General features: G+C 42.8%; 2 protein-coding genes across 4 annotated transcripts in view; one reads left to right on the top strand and one right to left on the bottom strand.

The window, feature by feature from the left end:
- Nucleotides 1–4,960, top strand: part of LOC106592070 (dihydropyrimidinase-related protein 2) — a 53,403-nt gene extending 48,443 nt beyond the window's left edge. For 2 of the 3 annotated variants that reach the window (XM_045687561.1, XM_045687560.1), the window contains exons 13-14: nucleotides 1,171–1,342; nucleotides 1,945–4,960. In XM_045687561.1, the coding sequence (XP_045543517.1) occupies nucleotides 1,171–1,342; nucleotides 1,945–2,036 (264 nt within the window). In that variant the 3' untranslated portion in view covers nucleotides 2,037–4,960. Of the gene's footprint in view, nucleotides 1–1,170; nucleotides 1,349–1,944 lie in introns of all 3 variants that reach the window. The other variant, XM_045687556.1, reaches the window with a different exon arrangement.
- A 6,459-nt stretch (nucleotides 4,961–11,419) lies between these two features.
- On the bottom strand, nucleotides 11,420–16,367 carry LOC106592071 (E3 ubiquitin-protein ligase TRIM39). Its single transcript, XM_045687550.1, has 7 exons — nucleotides 15,828–16,367; nucleotides 14,804–14,899; nucleotides 13,991–14,224; nucleotides 13,868–13,890; nucleotides 13,264–13,382; nucleotides 12,810–13,070; nucleotides 11,420–12,498 (listed from the first exon to the last, which is right to left on the bottom strand). The coding sequence occupies exons 1-7, from the start codon at nucleotides 16,239–16,241 to the stop codon at nucleotides 12,224–12,226; spliced, it is 1,422 nt and encodes a 473-aa protein (XP_045543506.1). The 5' UTR covers nucleotides 16,242–16,367; the 3' UTR covers nucleotides 11,420–12,223.
- Nucleotides 16,368–22,406: the final 6,039 nt, after the last annotated feature.

Genomic DNA, 22,406 nt, shown 5'->3' with positions numbered 1-22,406 from the left:
AAACTCTACCACATTAGGTTTTAAAGAAACTGTGCTTTTGAAGTGCACTTGTAGCAATTTAAACGCTAAAGGCTAATGGCTAACGGCTAATGGCTAAGGGCTAAGGGCTAATGGCTACGCAGAGTAACAGAGTGTGATAGTATAAAAGTCCATCGTAACTTGTGCTTTGACAAATGTGGCATAACTCTCTTCCCACCTTTTACTTACTGCATATTGTACAGTAAATCACTTTTTAACAAGTGACCAAATGTTTTCTGATGAAGGCTACATTATCCTCTTAATTACATTATCCTTTACATGACATTCTCTTCAGATGGCTGACGATCTACATTATCCTTTACATGACATTCTCTCCAGATGGCTGATGATCTACATTATCCTTAACATGATATTCTCCTCCCTCTCCAGATGGCTGGTGATTTACATTATCCTTTACATGACATTCTCTCCAGATTGCTGATGTTCTTGTCACGTCCTGGCCAGTATAAGGGTTAATTGTTATTGTAGTTTGGTCAGGACGTGGCAGAGGGTATTCGTTTTATGTGATTCGGGGTGGTGTGTTTGTTGTAGGGGATTTGATTTGTGTATTCCGGGGTTTTTGGGCACTGTTCCTTGTTATGTATGTCTATGATTGATCTAGCTGTTGTATGTCTATGTGTGGTCAATTGGGGTTGGGACTCTCAACTGAAGGCAGGTGTTGTCCATTTGCCTTTGATTGAGAGTCCCATATATTAGGGTGTGTTTGTATGTGTCTTTTGTGGGAGATTGTTGTGTGCACTGCGTTTGTTTGAGCCTGCCACACTGTTGCCGTTGTGAGTATTGTTTTTTTTTTGTTTTTTTTCTCAAGTGGATACCTTACATGTTTTTATCAGTAATAAACATGAGTGTCCACAATCCCGCTGCATGTTGGTCTTTTCCGCAACACGATGAAAACCGTGACAGTTCTACATTATCCTTTACATGATAATCTCTCCAGATGGCGGCTGCTTTAAATGATCCTTTACATGATATTATCCTCCCTCTCCAGATGGTTGATGATTTACATTATCCTTTACATGACATTCTCTCCAGATGGCCGATCTACATTATCCTTTATATGATATTCTCCTCCCTCTCCAGATGGCTGACGATCTACATTATCCTTTACATGATATTCTCCTCCCTCTTCAGATGGCTGATGCCCGTGGCGTCCCCCGAGGGAACTATGATGGACCGGTCCATGATGTCATCAGCATGACTAAGTCAGTGCCGGCCACTCCCTCCAGCAGGGGGCCCCAGTGCCCAGGGAAGGGCCCCCTCGGCCCCACCAGGAACCTGCACCAGTCTGGTTTCACCCTATCCGGTATGGGTAAGCTTCGTCTACTCTTTACTGGGTGTGGATGTTTCTCCTCACTTTTTTAATTGAACCTTTATTTATACAGGGTTATTCTCATTAAGATCAAATCTCTTTCACTGTCTGGAAGTACCAGACAGGAAACTGCACGTCTCCTTCTGTCTTGATGTCAGGGTTGTATTATTTCTTTGTCCTTCCTTTTCTTTCAGTGTCTGTCTATAAGCATCCCAATCTCTCTCTCCCTTCTCACTCTCTCTCCCCCATCTCCCTCTCTTCCACGCTCTCCGTCTTCCTCCCTCCCTCCTTCCCTCTCACTGACCATCTCACTCCCATTCCCTTGTTTCAGCCAATCATCTTTCTAATTGGGAGTCCTGTCTATCCTGTCAGTCTTATTACAGTCTAACTTCTAGCTCTGTTTACTGTCTCTGTTGAAACACACAGGACCAATTATAGCCATAGCTACAGTATAGCTGTAGTTACATCTAAGGTCAGGGATTTGGGAAGCTGTACAATGGTTATTTCAAATCCTAGTTATACTGCCTTACCCCTATCAGAACCCAAAATGTACTCAATTGTTTGTAACGGATCTTTGTTCTTGTTCTCCGATACAGGAACTCAGATTGACGATCACATCCCACGACGCTCAGCACAGAGGATCGTGGCGCCACCCGGTGGCCGCTCCAATATCACCTCCCTGTCGTGAACCTGGGAGCTCCTTGCTCCTCGCGTCTGCTGTAGGGAGAAAGATAAATCAACTACTGTAGCAACAACCAACTACATCAATCAAAACCAATCTCACCTGGCTTCCAGAACTCAACTCAACAGTGAAACCTGAACATGCAGTCTTCTTCTCAGATACAACTGTAAAACAGTATACAGCATAGAACTACATTTACCACTAGTAGTTACCAGTCATTCTATTTCTATGGTAGACACACCAACTGGTAAAACCCACCAACATAGTACTTTAATCTGTTATCCTTTATCAATAATGTGATCAATTCCTCAATCAATTTATCTCGTCACCCATCAATAGTCAACTGTCCCTGTCAGATCTCCATAGCATGCACCTTCAACAGTCTCTGTCTCCTCAGATAACCGTCTCTCTCTCATCTCCTCAGCTTCACTATAGCTTTACTAACATGGTGATAAATGAGTCCTAGATGAAAGTAGTTCTCTTTAGACCACAGAATGCCTCTCAGCTCTCTCTCGTCGTAGTGATCCCTGCTTCTGCTTTCGCTTCAGTGCTTCTTAGAAACTCTGTAGGTGAGTCCAACATGGAACTCTATTCCCTAGATAGTGGACAAAAGTAGTGCACTATCTAGGGAATAGTGTTCCATTTCAGACTAACGCGAACTTGTTGTCTCTCTCTGCTGTTATTTAGTCATGGCTGTAGTCTATTTAGGCTTCATCTTACCCTGTCTTACTGTTATGCATGACTTTTCCTCTTCATCGTTACTCATTACAAATACAAGGAAAAGAAGTGTGTATTACTGTTACTGTGAACAGACTGTAGGGACAGTCCTCTAGTCACACTTGTCTTTCTATTATTATGATGTTTTATCCCAGTGCAAGTGCGCTAACTTTGCTTCCATGGTATAGTCAGTCAGTCAGAATAGGAACTTCACCAATCCTTCTAGTCAGTCAGTCAGAATAAGAACTTCACCAATCCTTCTATTCAGTCAGTCAGAATAGGAACTTCACCAATCCTTCTATTCAGTCAGTCAGAATAGGAACTTCACCAATCCTTCTATTCAGTCAGTCAGAATAAGAACTTCACCAATCCTTCTATTCAGTCAGTCAGATTAAGAACTTCACCAATCCTTCTATTCAGTCAGTCAGAATAGGAACTTCACCAATCCTTCTATTCAGTCAGTCAGAATAGGAACTTCACCAATCCTTCTAGTCAGTCAGTCAGAATAGGAACTTCACCAATCCTTCTAGTCAGTCAGTCAGAATAGGAACTTCACCAATCCTTCTATTCAGTCAGTCAGAATAGGAACTTCACCAATCCTTCTAGTCAGTCAGTCAGAATAGGAACTTCACCAATCCTTCTATTCAGTCAGTCAGAATAGGAACTTCACCAATCCTTCTATTCAGTCAGTCAGAATAGGAACTTCACCAATCCTTCTATTCAGTCAGTCAGAATAGGAACTTCACCAATCCTTCTATTCAGTCAGTCAGAATAGGAACTTCACCAATCCTTCTATTCAGTCAGTCAGAATAGGAACTTCACCAATCCTTCTAGTCAGTCAGAATAGGAACTTCACCAATCCTTCTAGTCAGTCAGAATAGGAACTTCACCAATCCTTCTAGTCAGTCAGAATAGGAACTTCACCAATCCTTCTAGTCAGTCAGAATAGGAACTTCACCAATCCTTCTAGTCAGTCAGAATAGGAACTTCACCAATCCTTCTAGTCAGTCAGAATAGGAACTTCACCAATCCTTCTAGTCAGTCAGAATAGGAACTTCACCAATCCTTCTAGTCAGTCAGAATAGGAACTTCACCAATCCTTCTAGTCAGTCAGAATAGGAACTTCACCAATCCTTCTAGTCAGTCAGAATAGGAACTTCACCAATCCTTCTAGTCAGTCAGAATAGGAACTTCACCAATCCTTCTATTCAGTCAGTCAGAATAGGAATTTCACCAATCCTTCTATTCAGTCAGTCAGAATAGGAACTTCACCAATCCTAGTCAGTCAGAATAAGAACTTCACCAATCCTTCTAGTCAGTCAGTCAGAATAGGAACTTCACCAATCCTTCTAGTCAGTCAGTCAGAATAGGAACTTCACCAATCCTTCTATTCAGTCAGTCAGAATAGGAACTTCACCAATCCTTCTAGTCAGTCAGTCAGAATAGGAACTTCACCAATCCTTCTAGTCAGTCAGTGAGAATAGGAACTTCACCAATCCTTCTAGTCAGTCAGTCAGAATAGAAACTTCACCAATCCTTCATGTCCATATAGGAGTTACAGGGAAGCCCATATCATCTTTATACTGGATCTGTGTTTTTGTCTTTATAGCACAGCCATTTTCCGCTGTCATCGTATGACTTTTATATTTTTGTACACAAAGACAAAACATCTGGTGCTTTGAAACCCTAGCCTGGTTAAGCCAGACTGAATACCCCACTGACTTGGTGAAACAGAGCATAGCAGTCAGGATTCCAGGGTATTGAACACCCACTTTGTAGCCAAGCTACACAGGGATACGTGGAGCTGTGAACAATAAACAGTGGTTTTAAAAGTCTTTAGCTTTTTAAAACCTGACTCTTATTTGTAATGATTTTATTTCATTTTCTACCATTTCCTTTCTCTTTTGTAGACTTCATGTTTGTACTTTTACATGGTCCGGTTGAGAAAGTGGTCATTTTTTTTGTCGCCCAAATAGACCAACAACATTAACGTTGTTCTTGTTCAAGTCTCTTGTTCAACAGTGTTGTACCTCGGTATACTCAGTCAGTCTTTAGAAAGGTTGTTTGCATTCGTTAAGTGGTCATATAAAAAAGGCAAATGAAGTGGTCTATTAAGTCTTTTTGTACTGTTTCTGTGTCCAATGGTAATATGATTTGTGTCCCGAAAGCTAATGTAAGCATGTCCTGAATAAAGTTTGAGGGGAAAAGTGTAATTGGTTTATATTTGTAATGACAATGTCATAACATGTCTTATATACAGCTGAAGTCGGAAGTTTACATACACAGGTTGGAGTCATTAAAAGTCGTTTTTCAACCACTCCACAAATGTCTTGTTAACAAACTATAGTTTTGGCAAGTCGGTTAGGACATCTACTTTGTGCATGACATAAATAATTTTTCCAACAATTGTTTACAGACAGATTATTTCACTTATAATTCACTGTATCACAATTCCAGTGGATCAGAAGTTTACATACACTAAGTTGACTGTGCCTTTAAACTGCTTGGAAAATTACAGAAAATGATGTCATGACTTTAGAAGCTTCTGATAGGCTAATTGACATCATTTGAGTCAATTGGATGTGTACCTGTGGATGTATTTCAAGGCCTACCTTCAAACCAAGTGCCTCTTTGCTTGACATCATGGGAAAATCAAAAGAAATCAGCCAAGACCTCAGAAAAAAATTGTAGACCTCCACAAGTCTGGTTCATCCTTTGGAGAAATTTCCAAACGCCTGAAGGTACCAAGTTCATCTGTACAAACAATAGTACGCAAGTATAAACACCATGGGACCACGCAGCTGTCATACCACTCAGGAAGGAGACGTGTTCTGTCTCCTAAAGATGAACTTACAACAGCAAAGGACCTTGTGAAGATGCTGGAGGAAACAGGTTCAAAAGTATCTATATCCACAGTAAAACGAGTCCTATATCTACATAACCTGAAAGGCAGTTCAGCCAGGAAGCAGCCACTGCTCCAAAACCACCATAAAAAAGCCAGACTACGGTTTGCAACTGCACATGGGGACAAAGATCGTACTTTTTGGAGAAATGTCCTCTGTTCTGATGAAACAAAAATAGAACTGTTTGGCCATAATGGCCATCATTATGTTTGGAGGAAAAGGGGGGAGGCTTGCAAGCCGAAGAACACCATCCCAACCGTGAAGCATGAGGGTGACAGCATCATGTTGTGGGGGTGCTTTGCTGCAGGAGGAACTGGTGTACTTCACAAGATAGATGGCATCATGAGGGAGAAAATTACGTGAATATATTGAAGCAACATCTCAAGACGTCAGTCAGGAAGTTAAAGCTTGGTCGCAAATGGGTCTTCCAAATGGACAATGACCCCAAGCATACTTCCAAAGTTGTGGCAAAATGACTTAAGGACAACAAAGTCAAGGTATTGGAGTGGCTGTCACAAAGCCCTGACCTCCATCCTTTAGACAATTTGTGGGCAGAACTGAAAAAGCGTGTGCGAGCAAGGAGGCCTACAAACCTGACTCAGTTACACCAGCTCTGTCAGGAGGAATGGGCCAAAATTCACCCAACTTATTGTGGGAAGCTTGTGGAAGGCTACCCGAAACATTTGACCCAAGTTAAACAATTTAAAGGCAATGCTACCAAATACTAATTGAGTGTATGTGAACTTCTGACCCACTGGGAATGTGATGAAAGAAATAAAAGCTTAAATCATTCTCTCTACTATTATTCTGACATTTCACATTCTTGAAATAAAGTGGTGATCCTAACTGACCTAAGACAGGGAATTTTTACTAGGATTAAATGTCAGGAATTGTGAAAAACTGAGTTTAACCTGTTAGGGCTAGGGGGCAGTATTGACACACCCGGGTAAAAAACGTACCCGATTTAATCTGGCTTTGGATAGAAAACACCCTAAAGTTTCTAAAACTGTTTGAATGGTGTCTGTGAGTATAACAGAACTCATATGGCAGGCCAAAACCTGAGAAGATTCCATGCAGGAAGTGGCCTGTCTGAGAAGTTGTGTTTCATCTTGGCTCTTTTTATTGAAGACTGAGGATCTTTGCTCTAACGTGACACTTCCTACGCCTCCCATAGGCTCTCAGAGCCCGGGAAAAAGCTGAACGATATCGAGGCAGCCTCTGGCTGAAACACATTATCGCTTTTGGCAAGTGGCCGATAAGAGTACTATGGGCTTAGGCGCGTGCCCGAGTCGACCGAATGCTTTATTTTCTTTCGTCTGTTTACCTAAACGCAGATTCCCGGTCGGAATATTATCGCTTTTTTTAATGAGAAAAATGGCATAAAAATTGATTTTAAACAGCGGTTGACATGCTTCGAAGTACGGTAATGGAATATTTAGAATTTTTTTGTCACGAATTGCGCAATGCTCGTCACCCTTATTTACCCTTTCGGATAGTGTCTTGAACGCACAAACAAAACGCCGCTGTTTGGATATAACTATGGATTATTTTGAACCAAACCAACATTTGTTATTGAAGTAGCAGTCCTGGGAGTGCATTCTGACGAAGAACACCAAAGGTAATCAAACTTTTCTAATAGTAAATCTGACTTTGGTCAGGGCTAAACTTGGTGGGTGTCTAAATAGCTAGCCCTGTGATGCCGGGCTATCTACTGAGAATATTGCAAAATTTGCTTTCACCGAAAAGCTATTTTAAAATCGGACATATCGAGTGCATAGAGGAGTTCTCTATCTATAATTATTAAAATAATTGTTATGCTTTTTGTGAACGTTTATCGTGAGTAATTTAGTAAATTCACCGGCAGTGTTCGGTGGGAATGCTATTCACATGCTAGTCACATGCTAATGTAAAAAGCTGGTTTTTGATATAAATATGAACTTGATTGAACAAAACATGCATGTATTGTATAACATAATGTCCTAGGGTTGTCATCTGATGAAGATCATCAAAGGTTAGTGCTGCATTTAGCTGTGGTTTGGGTTTATGTGACATTATATGCTAGCTTGAAAAATGGGTGTCTGATTATTTCTGGCTGGGTACTCTGCTGATATAATCTAATGTTTTGCTTTCGTTGTAAAGCCTTTTTGAAATCGGACAGTGTGGTTAGATTAACGAGAGTCTTGTCTTTAAAATGGTGTAAAATAGTAATATGTTTGAAAAATTGAAGTTTTTGCATTTTTGAGGTTTTTGAATAACGCGCCACTGGATTACACTGGCTGTTACGTAGGTGGGACGATTTGGTGCCACCTACCCTAGAGAGGTTAACTATGTACCAATGGAGATGTTACAAACAACAGAGAGACATGTAACAGACCGACGAGATTTGTGCAGAGTCATATCGGATCTACAGTTGAAGTCTGAAGTTTACCTACACTTTAGCCAAATAGATTTAACCTCTATGGGCTAGGTGGGACGCTTGCGTCCCACCTACTCAACAGCCAGTGTAATCCCGTGGCGCGTTATTCAAATTCCTCAAAAATGCAAAAACTTCAATTTTTCAAACATATTACTATTTTGCACCATTTTAAAGACAAGACTCTCGTTAATCTAACTGCATATTCTAGTTACTGGGCAGGAGTAGTAACCAGATTAAATCGGGTACGTTTTTTATCCGGCCGTGTCAATACTGCCCCCTAGCCCTAACAGGTTAACTCATCTGAGTGTGTGTGTCTGTCTGTGTGTGTGTCTGTGTGTGTGTCTGTGTGCGTGTGACTGTATGTGTACATGTGTGTGTGTGTGTGACTGTGTGTGTGTTACTGTGTGCATGCTTGTGTGTGCATGCTTGTGTGTGCGTGCCTGTGTGTGCGTGCCTGTGTGTGCGTGCCTGTGTGTGCGTGTGCGTGCGCATGTGCATGTGTGTTACTGTGTGCATGCCTGTGTGTGCGTGCCTGTGTGTGTGCGTGTGCGTGTGTGTGTGTGACTGTGTGTGTGTTACTGTGTGCATGCCTGTGTGTGTGTGTGTGTGTGTGTGTGTGTGTGCGTGTGTGTGTGTGTGCGTGTGCGTGTGTGTGTGTGACTGTGTGTGTGTTACTGTGTGCATGCCTGTGTGTGTGTGTGTGTGTGTGTGTGTGTGTGTGTGTGTGTGTGTGTGTGTGTGTGTGTGTGTGTGTGTGTGTGTGTGTGTGTGTGTGTGTGTGTGTGAAAGGGTACGAACATGACTGTGTGCCAACGAGCCTCTACTCTGGATGGCTGGAGGATCCACTTCCCTCTGTAAGGAGTCACGTGACGTAGGTGCTCTGGTCTGACACACACACACACACACACACACACACACACACACACACACACACACACACACACACACACACACACACACACACACACACACACACATACACACACAGACAGACAGACAGAAACAGGTGCCATGTCATCCCAGGATTATAATGTGTTGTGTAACAGCTGGGGTATGGTACTTGTGATCTGAAAGGTTACGCTCCCTCACTCTGCTCTGAAAGGTTACACACGCTCCCTCACTCTGATCTGAAAGGTTACACACGCTCCCTCACTCTGATCTGAAAGGTTACCCTCCCTCACTCTGCTCTGAAAGGTTACACACCCTCCCTCACTCTGCTCTAAAAGGTTACACACTCTCCCTCACTCTGCTCTGAAAGGTTACACACGCTCCCTCACTCTGCTCTGAAAGGTTACACACGCTCCCTCACTCTGCTCTGAAAGGTTACGCTCCCTCACTCTGCTCTGAAAGGTTACGCTCCCTCACTCTGATCTGAAAGGTTATTCTCCCTCACTCTGCTCTGAAAGGTTACACACTCTCCCTCACTCTGCTCTGAAAGGTTACACACCCTCCCTCACTCTGCTCTGAAAGGTTACACACCCTCCCTCACTCTGCTCTGCTCTGAAAGGTCACACGCTCCCTCACTCTGCTCTGGAAGGTTACACACCCTCCCTCACTCTGCTCTGGATGGTTACACACCCTCCCTCACTTTGCTCTGAAAGGTTACACACACTCCCTCACTCTGCTCTGAAAGGTTACACACCCTCCCTCACTCTGCTATGGAAGGTTACACACCCTCCATCACTCTGCTCTGAAAGGTTACACACCCTCCCTCACTCTGCTCTGAAAGGTTACACACCCTCCCTCACTCTGCTCTGAAAGGTTACACACTCTCCCTCACTCTGCTCTGGAAGGTTACACACCCTCCCTCACTCTGCTCTGGAAGGTTACACACCCTCCCTCACTCTGCTCTGAAAGGTTACACACCCTCCATCACTCTGCTCTGGAAGGTTACACACCCTCCCTCACTCTGCTCTGTGTCATGACGTTGCCCTCTTTGGGTACAGCGAGCACAGTTGACCCCCTGCACCTCCCCCTGCACTTCTTCACCATCTCCCTCTGTCTCCTACACCCAGGCTGCTGTGGTCAGAAGGGGTCGTAAATTCCTAAGAAAATGTCCCACCTCATGGCCACAGTATAAAGAGACAGTGTTTTCATGGAGAAACAAAGGATTCTTCCACCTCACAGAATTGGAGAACCGAACGACATTTATGTTCTGGAGAAGGTATAAACGATCGGTGAAGAATCCAGCTACGAACTGGTCCGTTTGGTACAATTTTGTGAAACTCATGAGAGACAATACGGCCATATTACCATAATAATGTTTATATACTAGCCTCAGCTATGAGACTTACATCTAAATGGTTGTATAAAATGAATGAATAAGGATAGAACTGTTTGTGATATTGTGCAATGTGATTTTGGACTGTTAATGAAGGAAACTCCAATTCCCTTTGGAGTCTTAACTAAGTCATCGGCACGCCCCAGCGACACAGACAGGACCTGGTGTCATGTGACAGCCTTTTCTATGTTCAGTATATAAACCCCCACCCAGGGTTTCTTTCCCTAGACCAGGCCTCCACTCCATTACGAGTTGGCTAATAGGTTTGACCATGCATCCCTCTACTGAACTTTAACCATACCATGTGGTTAAACTATTAGACTATCGATACAGAAAAATAACAAGTCTTTGATATTAATTACTAGTCTGCAGCTAGGAATTCGGTACCATTGAACGCGACAACTGCCGGAAACATCTGTCCTATAACGACATGAACGAATGTCGCTTTGAAAGATCCATTCTAACCGAGATAGAGAGAGAGAGAGAGAGAGAGAGAGAGAACTCTCCAACAGAACAACCTTTCCAACAAAGATCCCGACGACACACTGAGCGTAAATATATATATTGATTGCAATTGTTCCCGAATGAGTGAGCGTTCATGTGGAAAGGCCTAGCAATTCAATTGTTAATATTTATCAACTCTGTAGTGTCTTCTCAGCTGACCCCACCCCCCTTTTGTCTAACAAGCCGCCATGCCGGTTTATCTGACTAGGGCACATTCTCCTATCATTTCTTTGTAACCCTATCTGTTTGATTATGCATTTCTATTGAATTATTTAGTTTAGTAAATAAATGATTTTAAGACAATTGATGTATGGATGACTCATAGGGAAGACTGGGTTCGTGCCGATAACCAACAATTTACGACGTTTGGAATGAGACTGACCAAGGTAAAGAATACGTCATTAAATCAGAAGACTCAGAGATCAGATATTATGATATCTGAAAGTTATATTAGGAAAATTATAACTTTGTAATCTGAATATTTTCCTTGGTGCCCCGACCTCCTAGTTAATTACAGTTACACGATGAATCAGTTTAATTGCGTAATAATAATTACAGAGAGTTATTTGATAAACATGTCTTCAGTTTTAATGATGCCAAAGACACAACATCTGAAAACCACTGTCACACAACCACAACAGATCTTTATATGTCTTATGTTCGTTCATATGGGCAAGCTATGGACAAGTGAACAGCCTAATGATCACACTGTCAATCAACAAATAGGTTTTAAAACAGTTGTATGTGTCATTTTATCATTGTTACATTACTTTAGGCCTGCTTAACTACAATAATTTTTTTGTGCAAAAATTGTCCTGAAAGCATGGGACAGGAAAACAAGCAAAACCTTTTATGCAAACAATACAGTGTATATCAAAAGTTACCAACACCTTTTATAATGTACCCTATCAAAGAAACCATATAATGCACCACATTGCTACTGTTAAATGAAATTAGTGCAAATCTATGGAAGTCATTCAAGCCCTGCATTCATACACTCTAAAGACTAAAGGTATTTTATAGCGTGCAGGTTTACATTGCTGCACAAGTCAGTAATTATTTATTGAGATTAGAACAAAGAGAGAGAGAAAGAGTCAGTAATTATCTATTGAGATTAGAACACAGAGAGTCAGTAATTATCTATTTAAATTAGAACCCAGAGAAAGAGTCAATAATTATCTATTTAGATTGGAACCCAGAGAGACAGAAAGCAGTCACGTAGCTGCATAAAAAAGTGACTTTTACAAAATGCCTTTGCTGCAGCATAGGTGCATCCACTTTAAAGCAAATGTTTTTACCTGTTCTGCAGCAACGGCTTTTTAATGTCCCTAACTATAGGTTTACCAAATCAGCTCTTAATTAATAAACCAAGCTACTCCGCTGTAACTGACACCTTCCCGGCTGAGATCCTCAGAGGATGTCTCTTGCAGGTGTTGGAGAAGTAAGGGAACACTCTCTGGGTGAACTTGTGTTGGAACTTGTAGATGAGGGTGTTGTCTGAGGCGTCGGAGAAGATGACCCTGCCTCTGTCCCAGTCCAGCTGCACTCTGACCTCCTGGGGCCTTCTCTTCAGGACCAGGGGAGTAGCGGTGGCCGTGCGGGCGCGGTATTCACCTCCATAGTAACAGATGGTCCACAGGCCCCTCTCTAGAATACAATGGAATAGAATAGATTATACATATATTTTTATTTATTTAACCTTTATTTAACTAGGCAAGTCAGTTAAGAACAAATTCTTATTTACAACGACGGCCTACACTGGCCAAACCAATAGATACTTTACTGTCCATTTGAGAAAAGGTTTATTTTTGCAGAATTTAACCGCCACACGTACACTCATTCACAACGATTGGCACAGGGTCAGCCACAGAGCAGCGCCTCTGGACGGAGAGCTGCTTTTTTTTGTTGTTGTTGAAGTTATGTTTCTTGCTCAATGGCACAATGTCAGGAGACAGTACCTGGGCTCGGGGGGAACCACTCCTTCCTCGAGACCGTCTCCCGTGCCACCCCCACGGCCCACTCGCTGTTCACCCCCACCTCCACGTCCCAGGTGTGTCGTCCAGAGCTGAAGCCCTCGGAACCCAGGACACACTCATAGTAACAGAACCTCTCTGGGTTGTCAGGGAGTCGCTCCTCCTCCTCTGTGTACCGCAGGCTGGTCAGATCCTCAGACAGAGACAGGCAGATATCAGCCGTGTTGGGGTCCAGAGTCACAGGAGCTGGGAGGGAGGGAGGGAGGGAGGGAGGGAGGGAGGGAGGGAGGGAGGGAGGGAGGGAGGGAGGGAAAGAGAGAGAGAAATAGAGAGAGAGATTGATTGATTGAGACAGTGTACATTGAGTTAATCATTCCTACAGTACTCAAAACACATTATTTGCACATGTATTGTGATGTTATGGTCTTCCTCTACTCACTGTATGTAATGACGTCCTGCATCTTCTCCCAGACTCTGTAGCTGAGACAGCCCAGGTGTTTGGCCACGTCCAGCAGAGCTCCTGCCACCTCCTCTGGCTCCTGCACTGTCACCTGAGTCCTGTCAGAAGAAGGTTCATGTGTCAACAGGTTTACAAAATGTATCATCTCTTGTGACTGACAGACAGAGGTAGCCCATGTGAAATTTGGTTATAGGTGAGATTTGGTTGTAGCTGAGATTAGGTTGTAGGTGAGATTAGGTTATAGGTGAGATTAGATTATAGGTGAGAGTAGGTTATAGGTGAGATTAGGTTATAGGTGAGATTAGATTATAGGTGAGAGTAGGTTATAGGTGAGATTAGGTTATAGGTGAGATTAGATTATCGGTCAGATTAGGGTTATAGGTGAGATTAGGTTATAGGTGAGATTAGATTATAGGTGAGATTAGGGTTATAGGTGAGATTAGGTTATAGGTGAGATTAGATTATAGGTGAGATTAGGTTATAGATGAGATTAGATTATAGGTGAGATTGGGTTATAGGTGAGATTAGATTAGAGGTGCTGAGAAGCACAACTATGAAGGAAAAGAAAGAGCAACACACCCACCTCTCAGAGGTCCTCTTGAAGTTCTAATGGAAAAGATGACGTCTTACTTGAAAGGCAAACAATAATATCCTTATATTACAACCTCTTTTCATATCGTGATCTTGTTCTCTGATGAGTCCGTACCTTGAGGAAGGATATGTCATCACCTGTGTCCATGGCCTTCACCGTCACCTCAATGGCCTCAGCTAGAGAGTTGATCTGGTCTGTTGTTCTGTCTATCCTGTCCCTCATCCTCTGGGTCTTCTCCTGCTCCTCTTCCTTCAGAGCAGAGATCACAGCAGCTTCCTCGTCCCGGAGGAACTGGTGCAGCTTCTCAAACTGCTGCTGCACCAGGCGCTCAGTCTGCTGTGCCTGGCTCTGCAGGGGTAAACGGGAATAGGGGACGACAGGATAAAGAAGAAATGAAAGAAGGAGATACAGATGGAGGGAGTATCAGAATCCGAGTGACCTCATCTCTACCAATACTTTCGCAGTTTATCAAGCGGGATTAGGAGTAGCTCAGGAAATGATATTAATGATAATGTATTCTACTGGATCTACTGTCTGATATCACTGATAATGTACTTCTACTAGATCTACTGTCTGATATTAATGATAATGTACTTCTACTAGATCTACTGTCTGATATCAATGATAATGTACTTATACTAGATCTATTGTCTGATATTAATGATAATGTACTTCTACTAGATCTACTGTCTGATATCAATGATAATGTACTTCTACTGGATCTATTGTCTGATATCAATGATAATGTACTTTGACTGGATCTACTGTTTCAACATCAATCCCAGTTATTGTGCTATTACCATTTCAGAGTGCTGATGAAAGTATATTTGATCAATGGAGTGACACACAGCTAGTCCCATTCAAAGCCAGAAATGATCCATCATTCTGTCTATAGGATGGATCTGACGCCTTTTGATCCCTCCTAACCTTGATGTGTTCAGCTGACTCCTCACAGGTCTGTTTGACAGTGTTCAGAGCCTCCAGCTTCTCCTGTAGAGGTCTCAGGGCAGACGTCAGCTCCCTCTGGGGTCAGAGGTCAGTTGTTAGAGAGAGGTCAGGGGTAAGTCAACATACACATATGTTTGTCTCCATCCTACTTGGTTAGGGTTTCTAACAACCACGTCGGATCAGTTGTACTGTAGGGGAGAGAGGGGTAAGTTGAGCCAACCTTGTTTCTCGGAAATGATACAAAAATGCTTGATTTCATGATGTTTGTATCTAAACCAAAGTAGATAATAATAAGATTGTGCTATACATCAGTTGGTGTCTCTATTAGCTTCAATATGAGGTCTTAAACCTAGCCTGAATGTGCATCCTTGGAGCTGTGTGGGCTAATATAGTCAAAATGTTTTCCTTGTGGTAAATTGAGCCAATGGTTGAGCCAATGGCAAGTTGAACAAATTGAAGTGTTTTCTTCCCAGGCAAAATCCAAGGCATTATATCTGGTATATGAGGTAACAACAGGGCCTGGCCCGTGTTAAAGTGTTTTCAAAAGTTCAAAGTGTTTGCTAGGTGTTAAGCCTGAGTTCAAATATGCTTAAAAATATATATTTTTTAAAGTGCTTGTGATTGGGGAAATAAAAATGTACAAGTTTTTAACAAGGTAGGGGTAATATTTAACTCAGTTCAGAAATGTGTAGGTGGCTTAACTTACCCTGTCCCGGGCTCAAACTTACCTCATACGTGGGATAAAGTGTGCCAAGAGACCACTTTTTTTTGGACAAGCTATATTTTCAAAACTGTAATATTTACATGAATTCTGATTATATACGTGGAGCCATGTTGTTTGGGAGTGTTGGGATGGTGTGCGGCTGGGCTGTGCTTCCCCCGAGGATCAGTTGTAGCTATGTCACAATTGGCCACTGAACTATTGCAGCTCTGCGTTTGTGGACTCTGAATTCCGCTTTCGTCTCTGAGTATCTGTGTAGGTAGTCAGTCACAACACTCTCACCTTGCAGTCGTGCACAGCCTGCTCCGTGGGACAACACTCGTGGTCGTCGTGCTCCTCGCTCTGACACTCCACACACACCATCTCCTTGTCCTCCACACAATACAATGTCAGCCTCTCCCCATGCAGAGGACACAGCTCCCTGCCCCCGTCCTCTACCCCTCCATCCCTGGCCCGCCGCGGCTGCCCTTGGAACAGGGAATCCAGCAGTCTCTTCAGGACGCAGTCCAGCAGGTCTCTGCCGTAGCAGACCGTACAGCCCCCCTGGCCCAGCTCACCCTCACACAGCCCCAGGCAGGTCTCACACAGGCTGTGGCCACACGGCAGGACCAGGGGCCCTGATCCCTGACAGCCCGGGCACACAGCCTCTTCCCTGGGGAGAGAGGCCTCATCACCCGTTTGCTGCTCAGACGCCATGGAAACAGATTGATCTCTCCTTGATCACTCTTGATCACTGGATCGTTGATAGGTGCCTCTTGCTACAGTATTATGGTTTGTTGCTCTGCTACTCTCTGCAGCAGCTTGCTTAATGTTTAATGCGTAGCAATGATTACACAATCTCTGGTGCTGTTTGGTTACAACAGGAATCCCCCCTGGTGGCTATTTATAGTCAGGTGTTACTGTTTGTAGATAAACGGACGGACAGCTCTCAGTGGCTAGTCTCAGAAACCCGACCCTTAAAACCTCTTGGGGCTAGGTGGGACGCTAGCGTGCCACCCGTGGTGCACTCCATCAACAGCAGGTGCATTTCAAGAGCGGCAAATTTGAATCCAAATAAATGTCAAAATTCAAATTTTTCAAAAATACAACTATGTTACACCATTTGAAAGATAAACATCTCCTTAATCTAACCACGTTTTACGATTTCAAAAAGGTTTTACGGCGAAAGCATAAATTTAGAGTATGTTAGGACAGTACATTTACAAGAGTTGTGTGTAATGTTTTGTCAAGTCAAAGACAGGGTCACCAAAACCATAAAACCAGCTAAAATGATACACTAACCTTTTACAATCTCCATCAGATGACACTCCTAGGACATTATGTTAGACAATGCATGCATTTTTAGTTCTATCAAGTTGATATTTATATCCAAAAACAGCGTTTTACTATGGCATTGATGTTGAGGAAATCGTTTCCTCCAATAACCGGCAGTCAAGTCAGCGTCACAAATTAAATAATTAAAATTAGAAAACATTGGTAAAATATTATATTGTCATTTAAAGAATTATAGATTTACATCTTTTGAACGCAATCAACTTGCCAGATTTAAAAATAACCTTACTGGGAAATCACACTTTGCAATAATCTGAGCACTGTGCCCAGAAAAATACGCGTTGCGATACAGACTAGACGTCATGTTGGGGAGATCTAAAATCGAAAATACTATGTAAATAATCCATTACCTTTGATTCTCTTCATCAGATGTCACTTCCAGGTATCACAGGTCCATAACGAATGTAGTTTTGTTCAAAAAAGCTCATCATTTATGTCCAAAAATCTCCGTCTCGTTAGCACATGATGTAAGCCAGCCGGACTTCTCGTCATGAACGAGGGGAAAAAATATATTTCCGTTCGTTCAAACATGTCAAACGTTGTATAGCATAAATCATTAGGGCCTTTTTAACCAGAACATGAATAATATTCAAGGTGGACGAATGCATAGTCTTTTATAACGTATTGGAACGAGGGTACCCAACATGAAGTAGCGCGCCAGGTGTCTAATGGGACATCACCGTTCCATGGCTCTTGTTCGGTCAGATCTCCCTCCAGAAGACTCAAAACACTTTGTAAAGGCTGGTGACATCTAGTGGAAGCAATAGGAAGTGCCAAAATATTCCTAAACCCCTGTGTTTTTCAATGGGATAGGTTTAAAGTCAATACAACACATCAGGTATCCACTTCCTGTCAGAAAATGTCTCAGGGTTTTGCCTGCCAAATGAGTTCTGTTATACTCACAGACACCATTCAAACAGTTTTGGAAACTTTAGAGTGTTTTCTATCCATATATAATAAGTATATGCATATTCTAGTTACTGGGTAGGATTAGTAACCAGATTAAATCGGGTACATTTTTTTTATCCAGACGTGCAAATGCTGCCCCCTAGACCCAACAGGTTAAATGGAAATTTCAAAATGTTTCAACTACGTACTCATCATTTCCAGCAACACCCCAACATCAACATCTGGGTAAACGGTGTGCTTCTATGTTTTCTAGTAAACAAGATAGAGGAAGATACAGTGCATTCGGAAAGTTTTCAGACTTTTTTCCACATTTTGTTACGTTACAGTTTTATTCCAAAATGGATTAAATAACGAAATATCTTCATAAATCTACACACAATACCCCCATAATGACAAAGTGAAAATAGGTTTTTAGAAATGTATTAAAAACATAAATACCTTATTTACATAAGTATTCACACCCTTTGCTATGATAATCGAAGTTGAGCTCAGGTGCATCCTGTTTCCATTGATTGGAGTCCACATGCAGTAAATTCAATTGATTGGACATGATTTTGAAAGGTACACACCTGTCTATATAAGGTCCCACAGTTGACAGTGCATGTCAGAGCAAATACCAAGCCATGAGGTTGAAGGAATTGTCCATATAGCCCCGAGACAGGATTGTGTCGTTGCACAGATCTGGGGAAGGGTACCGAAACATTTCTGCAGCATTGAAGGTCCCCAAGAACACAGTAGCCTCCAACATTCTCAAATGGCAGACGTTAAGAACCACGAAGACTCTTCCTAGAGCTGGCTGGCCGGCCAAACTGAGCAATCAGGGGAGAAGAGCCTTGGTCAGGGAGGTAACCAAGAACCTGATGGTCACTCTGACAAAGCTCCAGACTTCCCCTGTGGAGATGGGAGAACCTACCAGAAGGACAACCATCTCTGCAGCACAACACCAATCAGGCCTTTATGGAAGAGTGGCCATACGGAAGCCACTCTTCAGTAAAAGGAACATGAAAGCCCACTTGGAGTTTGCCAAAAGGCACCTAAAGGACTCTCAGACTATGAGAAACAAGATTCTCTGGCTTGATGAAACCAAGATTGAACTCTTTGGCCTGAATGCCAAGCTTCACATCTGGAGGAAACCTGGCACCATCCCTACGGTGAAGCATGGTGTTGACAGCATCATGCTATGGGGATGTTTTTCAGCGGCAGGGACTGGGAGACTAGTCAGGCTCGAGGGAAAGATGAACGGAGAAAAGTACAGAGAGATCCTTGATGAAAACTGCAACAAACTGCAGCAAACACTCAAACTGGAGTTTTATCTGTCTCTTCATTCAAAGACTCAATCATGGACACTCTTACTGACAGTTGTGGCTGCTTTGCATGATGTATTGTTGTCTCTACCTTCTTGCCCTTTGTGCTGTTGTCTGTGCCCAATAATGTTTGTACCATGTTTTGTGCTGCTACCATGCTGTGCTGCTGCCATGTTGGTTATGTCATGACATTGCCCTCTTTGAGTACAGGGAGGACAGTTGACCCCCTCCCCCTTGCACCATCCCCCAACCTACCTCCCCCCACCCAGGCCCTGTGTGAAGGGGTCGTAAATTCCAAAGGAAATGTCCTGCCTAACAGGCCACAGTTGAGACAGAGAGGGGTTTCATAGAGAGACAAAGGAAATTCTTCCAACACACAGAATTGGAGAACCGAACGACATTTATGTTCTGGAGAAGGTATAAAAGATCGGTGAAGAATCCAGCTACGAACTGGTCAGCTTGGTACAATTTTGTGATACTCAGAAGAGACAATATAGCCATATTACCATAATACTGTTTATATAATAGCCTCAGGTATGGGACTTGCATCTAAATGGTTGTATAAAACGTATTAATAAGGATAAAGCTATTTGGAATATGTTGAGATGCTATGTACTGATGTTAATGTGATAGAATGTATTTCTGTTCAAAGCTTAAATCAGTCATCGGCACGCCCCCCAGGGACACAGACAGGACCAGGCGTCATGTGACAAGCCTGTTCTATGTTCAATTATAAAACCCCCACCCTGATTTACTTTCTTCAGACCAGGCCTCCACTCCATTACTAGTTGGCCAATAGGTTTGACCATCCAATTCCTCTACTGAAAGTTAACTAAACCACGTGGTTAACTTTTAGACTATCGATACCGACAGAATAAGAACAATTCTTTGATATTAATTATTAGTCTGCAGCTAAGTACTCGATATCATCGAACGCGAAGACCAACGAAACATCCATTCTATAACGACATTAATGAATGTCGCTTTGAAAGATCCATTCTAACCAAGAGAGAGAGAGAACGCGGACAAAACTCTCCAACAGAACAGAACTCTCCAACAAGGATCCCGACGACACACTGAGCGTAAATATATATTGATTGCAATTGTTCCCGAATGAGTGAGCGTTCATGTGCAAAGGATTAGCATATCAATTGTTAATATTTATGAACCCTGTAGTGTCTTCTCAGCTGCCCTTTATGACCCTTTGTTTTAACAAGACACCAGCCATGCCGGTTTAGCCCACTAGGGCACATTACTCTACCAATTCTTTGTGACGATAACTACTGTTTGTATACTTTCTGTGAATTACTTAGTTTAGTAAATAAATGATTTTAAGACAATTGATGTATGGATGACTTTTAGTAAAGGCTGGATTCATGCAGATACAACAATTTACGACGTTTGGAATGAGACTGGACGCGAGGTAAAATACACAATTTAAACCAGAAGATAATCGGCCTATACTATAATATAATATAATATATCATGTTATAATATAGGAAAGTTATATTAGGAAAATTATAACTTTGTAATCTGAATATTTTCCTTGGTGCCCCGATCTCCTAGTTAATTACAGTTAAACGATTAATCAGTTTAATCGCGTGATAATAATTACAGGGAGTTATTTTGATAAACATGTCTTCAGTTAATGGTGCCCAAAGACACGACAGTTGCTACCATGTTGTGTTGTCATGTGTTGCTGCCACGCTGTGTTGTCGTCTTAGGTCTCTCTTTATGTAGTGTTGTGTTGTCTCTCTTGTCGTGATGTGTTTTGTCCTGTATTTCTATTGAATTTATTTTTATTTTTAATCCTACTCCCCACAGGAGGCCTTTTGCCTTTTGGTAGGACGTCACTGTAAATAATATTTTTTTCTTAACTGACTTGCCTAGTTAAATCAAATTTCAAATCAAATCAAATTTATTTTTATATAGCCCTTCGTACATCAGCTGATATTCTCAAAGTGCTGTACAGAAACCCAGCCTAAAACCCCAAACAGCAAGCAAAGCATGTGAAAGAAGCACGGTGGCTAGGAAAAACTCCCTAGGAAAAACTCCCTAGAAAGGCCAAAAACCTAGGAAGAAACCTAGAGAGGAACCAGGCTATGAGGGGTGGCCAGTCCTCTTCTGGCTGTGCGGGGTGGATATTATAACAGAACATGGTCAAAATGTTAAAATGTTAAAATGTTCATAAATGACCAGCATGGTCAAATAATAATAATCATAGTAGTTGTCGAGGGTGCAACAAGCACGTCCGGTGAACAGGTCAGGGTTCCATAGCCGCAGGCAGAACAGTTGAAACTGGAGCAGCAGCACGGCCAGGTGGACTGGGGACAGCAAGGAGTCATCATACCAGGTAGTCCTGAGGCATGGTCCTAGGGCTCAGGTCCTCCGAGAGAAAGACAGAAAGAGAGAAAGAGAGAATTAGAAAGAGCATATTTAAATACACACAGGACACCGGATAAGACAAGAGAAATACTCCAGATGTAACAGACTGACCCTAGCCCCCCGACACATAAACTACTGCAGCATAAATACTGGAGGCTGAGACAGGAGGGATCAGAAGACACTGTGGCCCCATCCGATGATACCCCGGACAGGGCCAAACAGGCAGGATATAACCCCACCCACTTTGCCAAAGCACAGCCCCCACACCACTAGAGGGATGTCTCCAACCACCAACTTACCGTCCTAAGACAAGGCCGAGTATAGCCCACAACGATCTCCGCCATGGCACAACCCAAGGGGGGGGGCGCCAACCCAGACAGGAAGACCACGTCAGTGACTCAACCCACTCAAGTGACGCACTCCTCCCATGGACGGCATGGAAGAACACCAGTAGGCCAGTGACTCAGCCTCTGTAAAAGGGTTAGAGGCAGAGAATCCCAGTGGAAAGAGGGGAACCGGCAAGGCAGAGACAGCAAGGGCGGTTCGTTGCTCCAGCCTTTCCGTTCACCTTCACACTCCTGGGCCAGACTATACTTAATCATAGGACCTACTGAAGAGATAAGTCTTCAGTAAAGACTTAAAGGTTGAGACTGAGTCTGTGTCTCTCACATTGGTAGGCAGACCATTCCATAAAAATGGAGCTCTATAGGAGAAAGCCCTACCTCCAGCCGTTTGCTTAGAAATTCTAGGGACAATTAGGAGGCCTGCGTCTTGTGACCGTAGCGTACGTGTAGGTTTGTACGGCAGGACCAAATCGGAAAGATAGGTAGGAGCAAGCCCATGTAATGCTTTGTAGGTTAGCAGTAAAACCTTGAAATCAGCCCTTGCCTTAACAGGAAGCCAGTGTAGGGAGGCTAACACTGGAGTAATA

This window comes from Salmo salar, chromosome ssa01, assembly GCF_905237065.1.
Source record: "Salmo salar chromosome ssa01, Ssal_v3.1, whole genome shotgun sequence".
NCBI classification, from domain to species: domain Eukaryota; kingdom Metazoa; phylum Chordata; class Actinopteri; order Salmoniformes; family Salmonidae; genus Salmo; species Salmo salar.
This window is presented reverse-complemented; position numbering and strand designations above follow the sequence as displayed.

Excerpts from the sequence above, each read along its gene's own strand:
- LOC106592071 (XM_045687550.1), bottom strand. The coding sequence starts at position 16,241 with ATGGCGTCTGAGCAGCAAACGGGTGATGAGGCCTCTCTCCCCAGGGAA. Across the intron at positions 14,900-15,827 it reads AGGCTGTGCACGACTGCAAG|AGGGAGCTGACGTCTGCCCT; the intron begins GTGAGAGTGTTG and ends CTCTGACCCCAG. Across the intron at positions 13,383-13,867 it reads TTCAAGAGGACCTCTGAGAG|GACTCAGGTGACAGTGCAGG; the intron begins GTGGGTGTGTTG and ends TTCTTCTGACAG.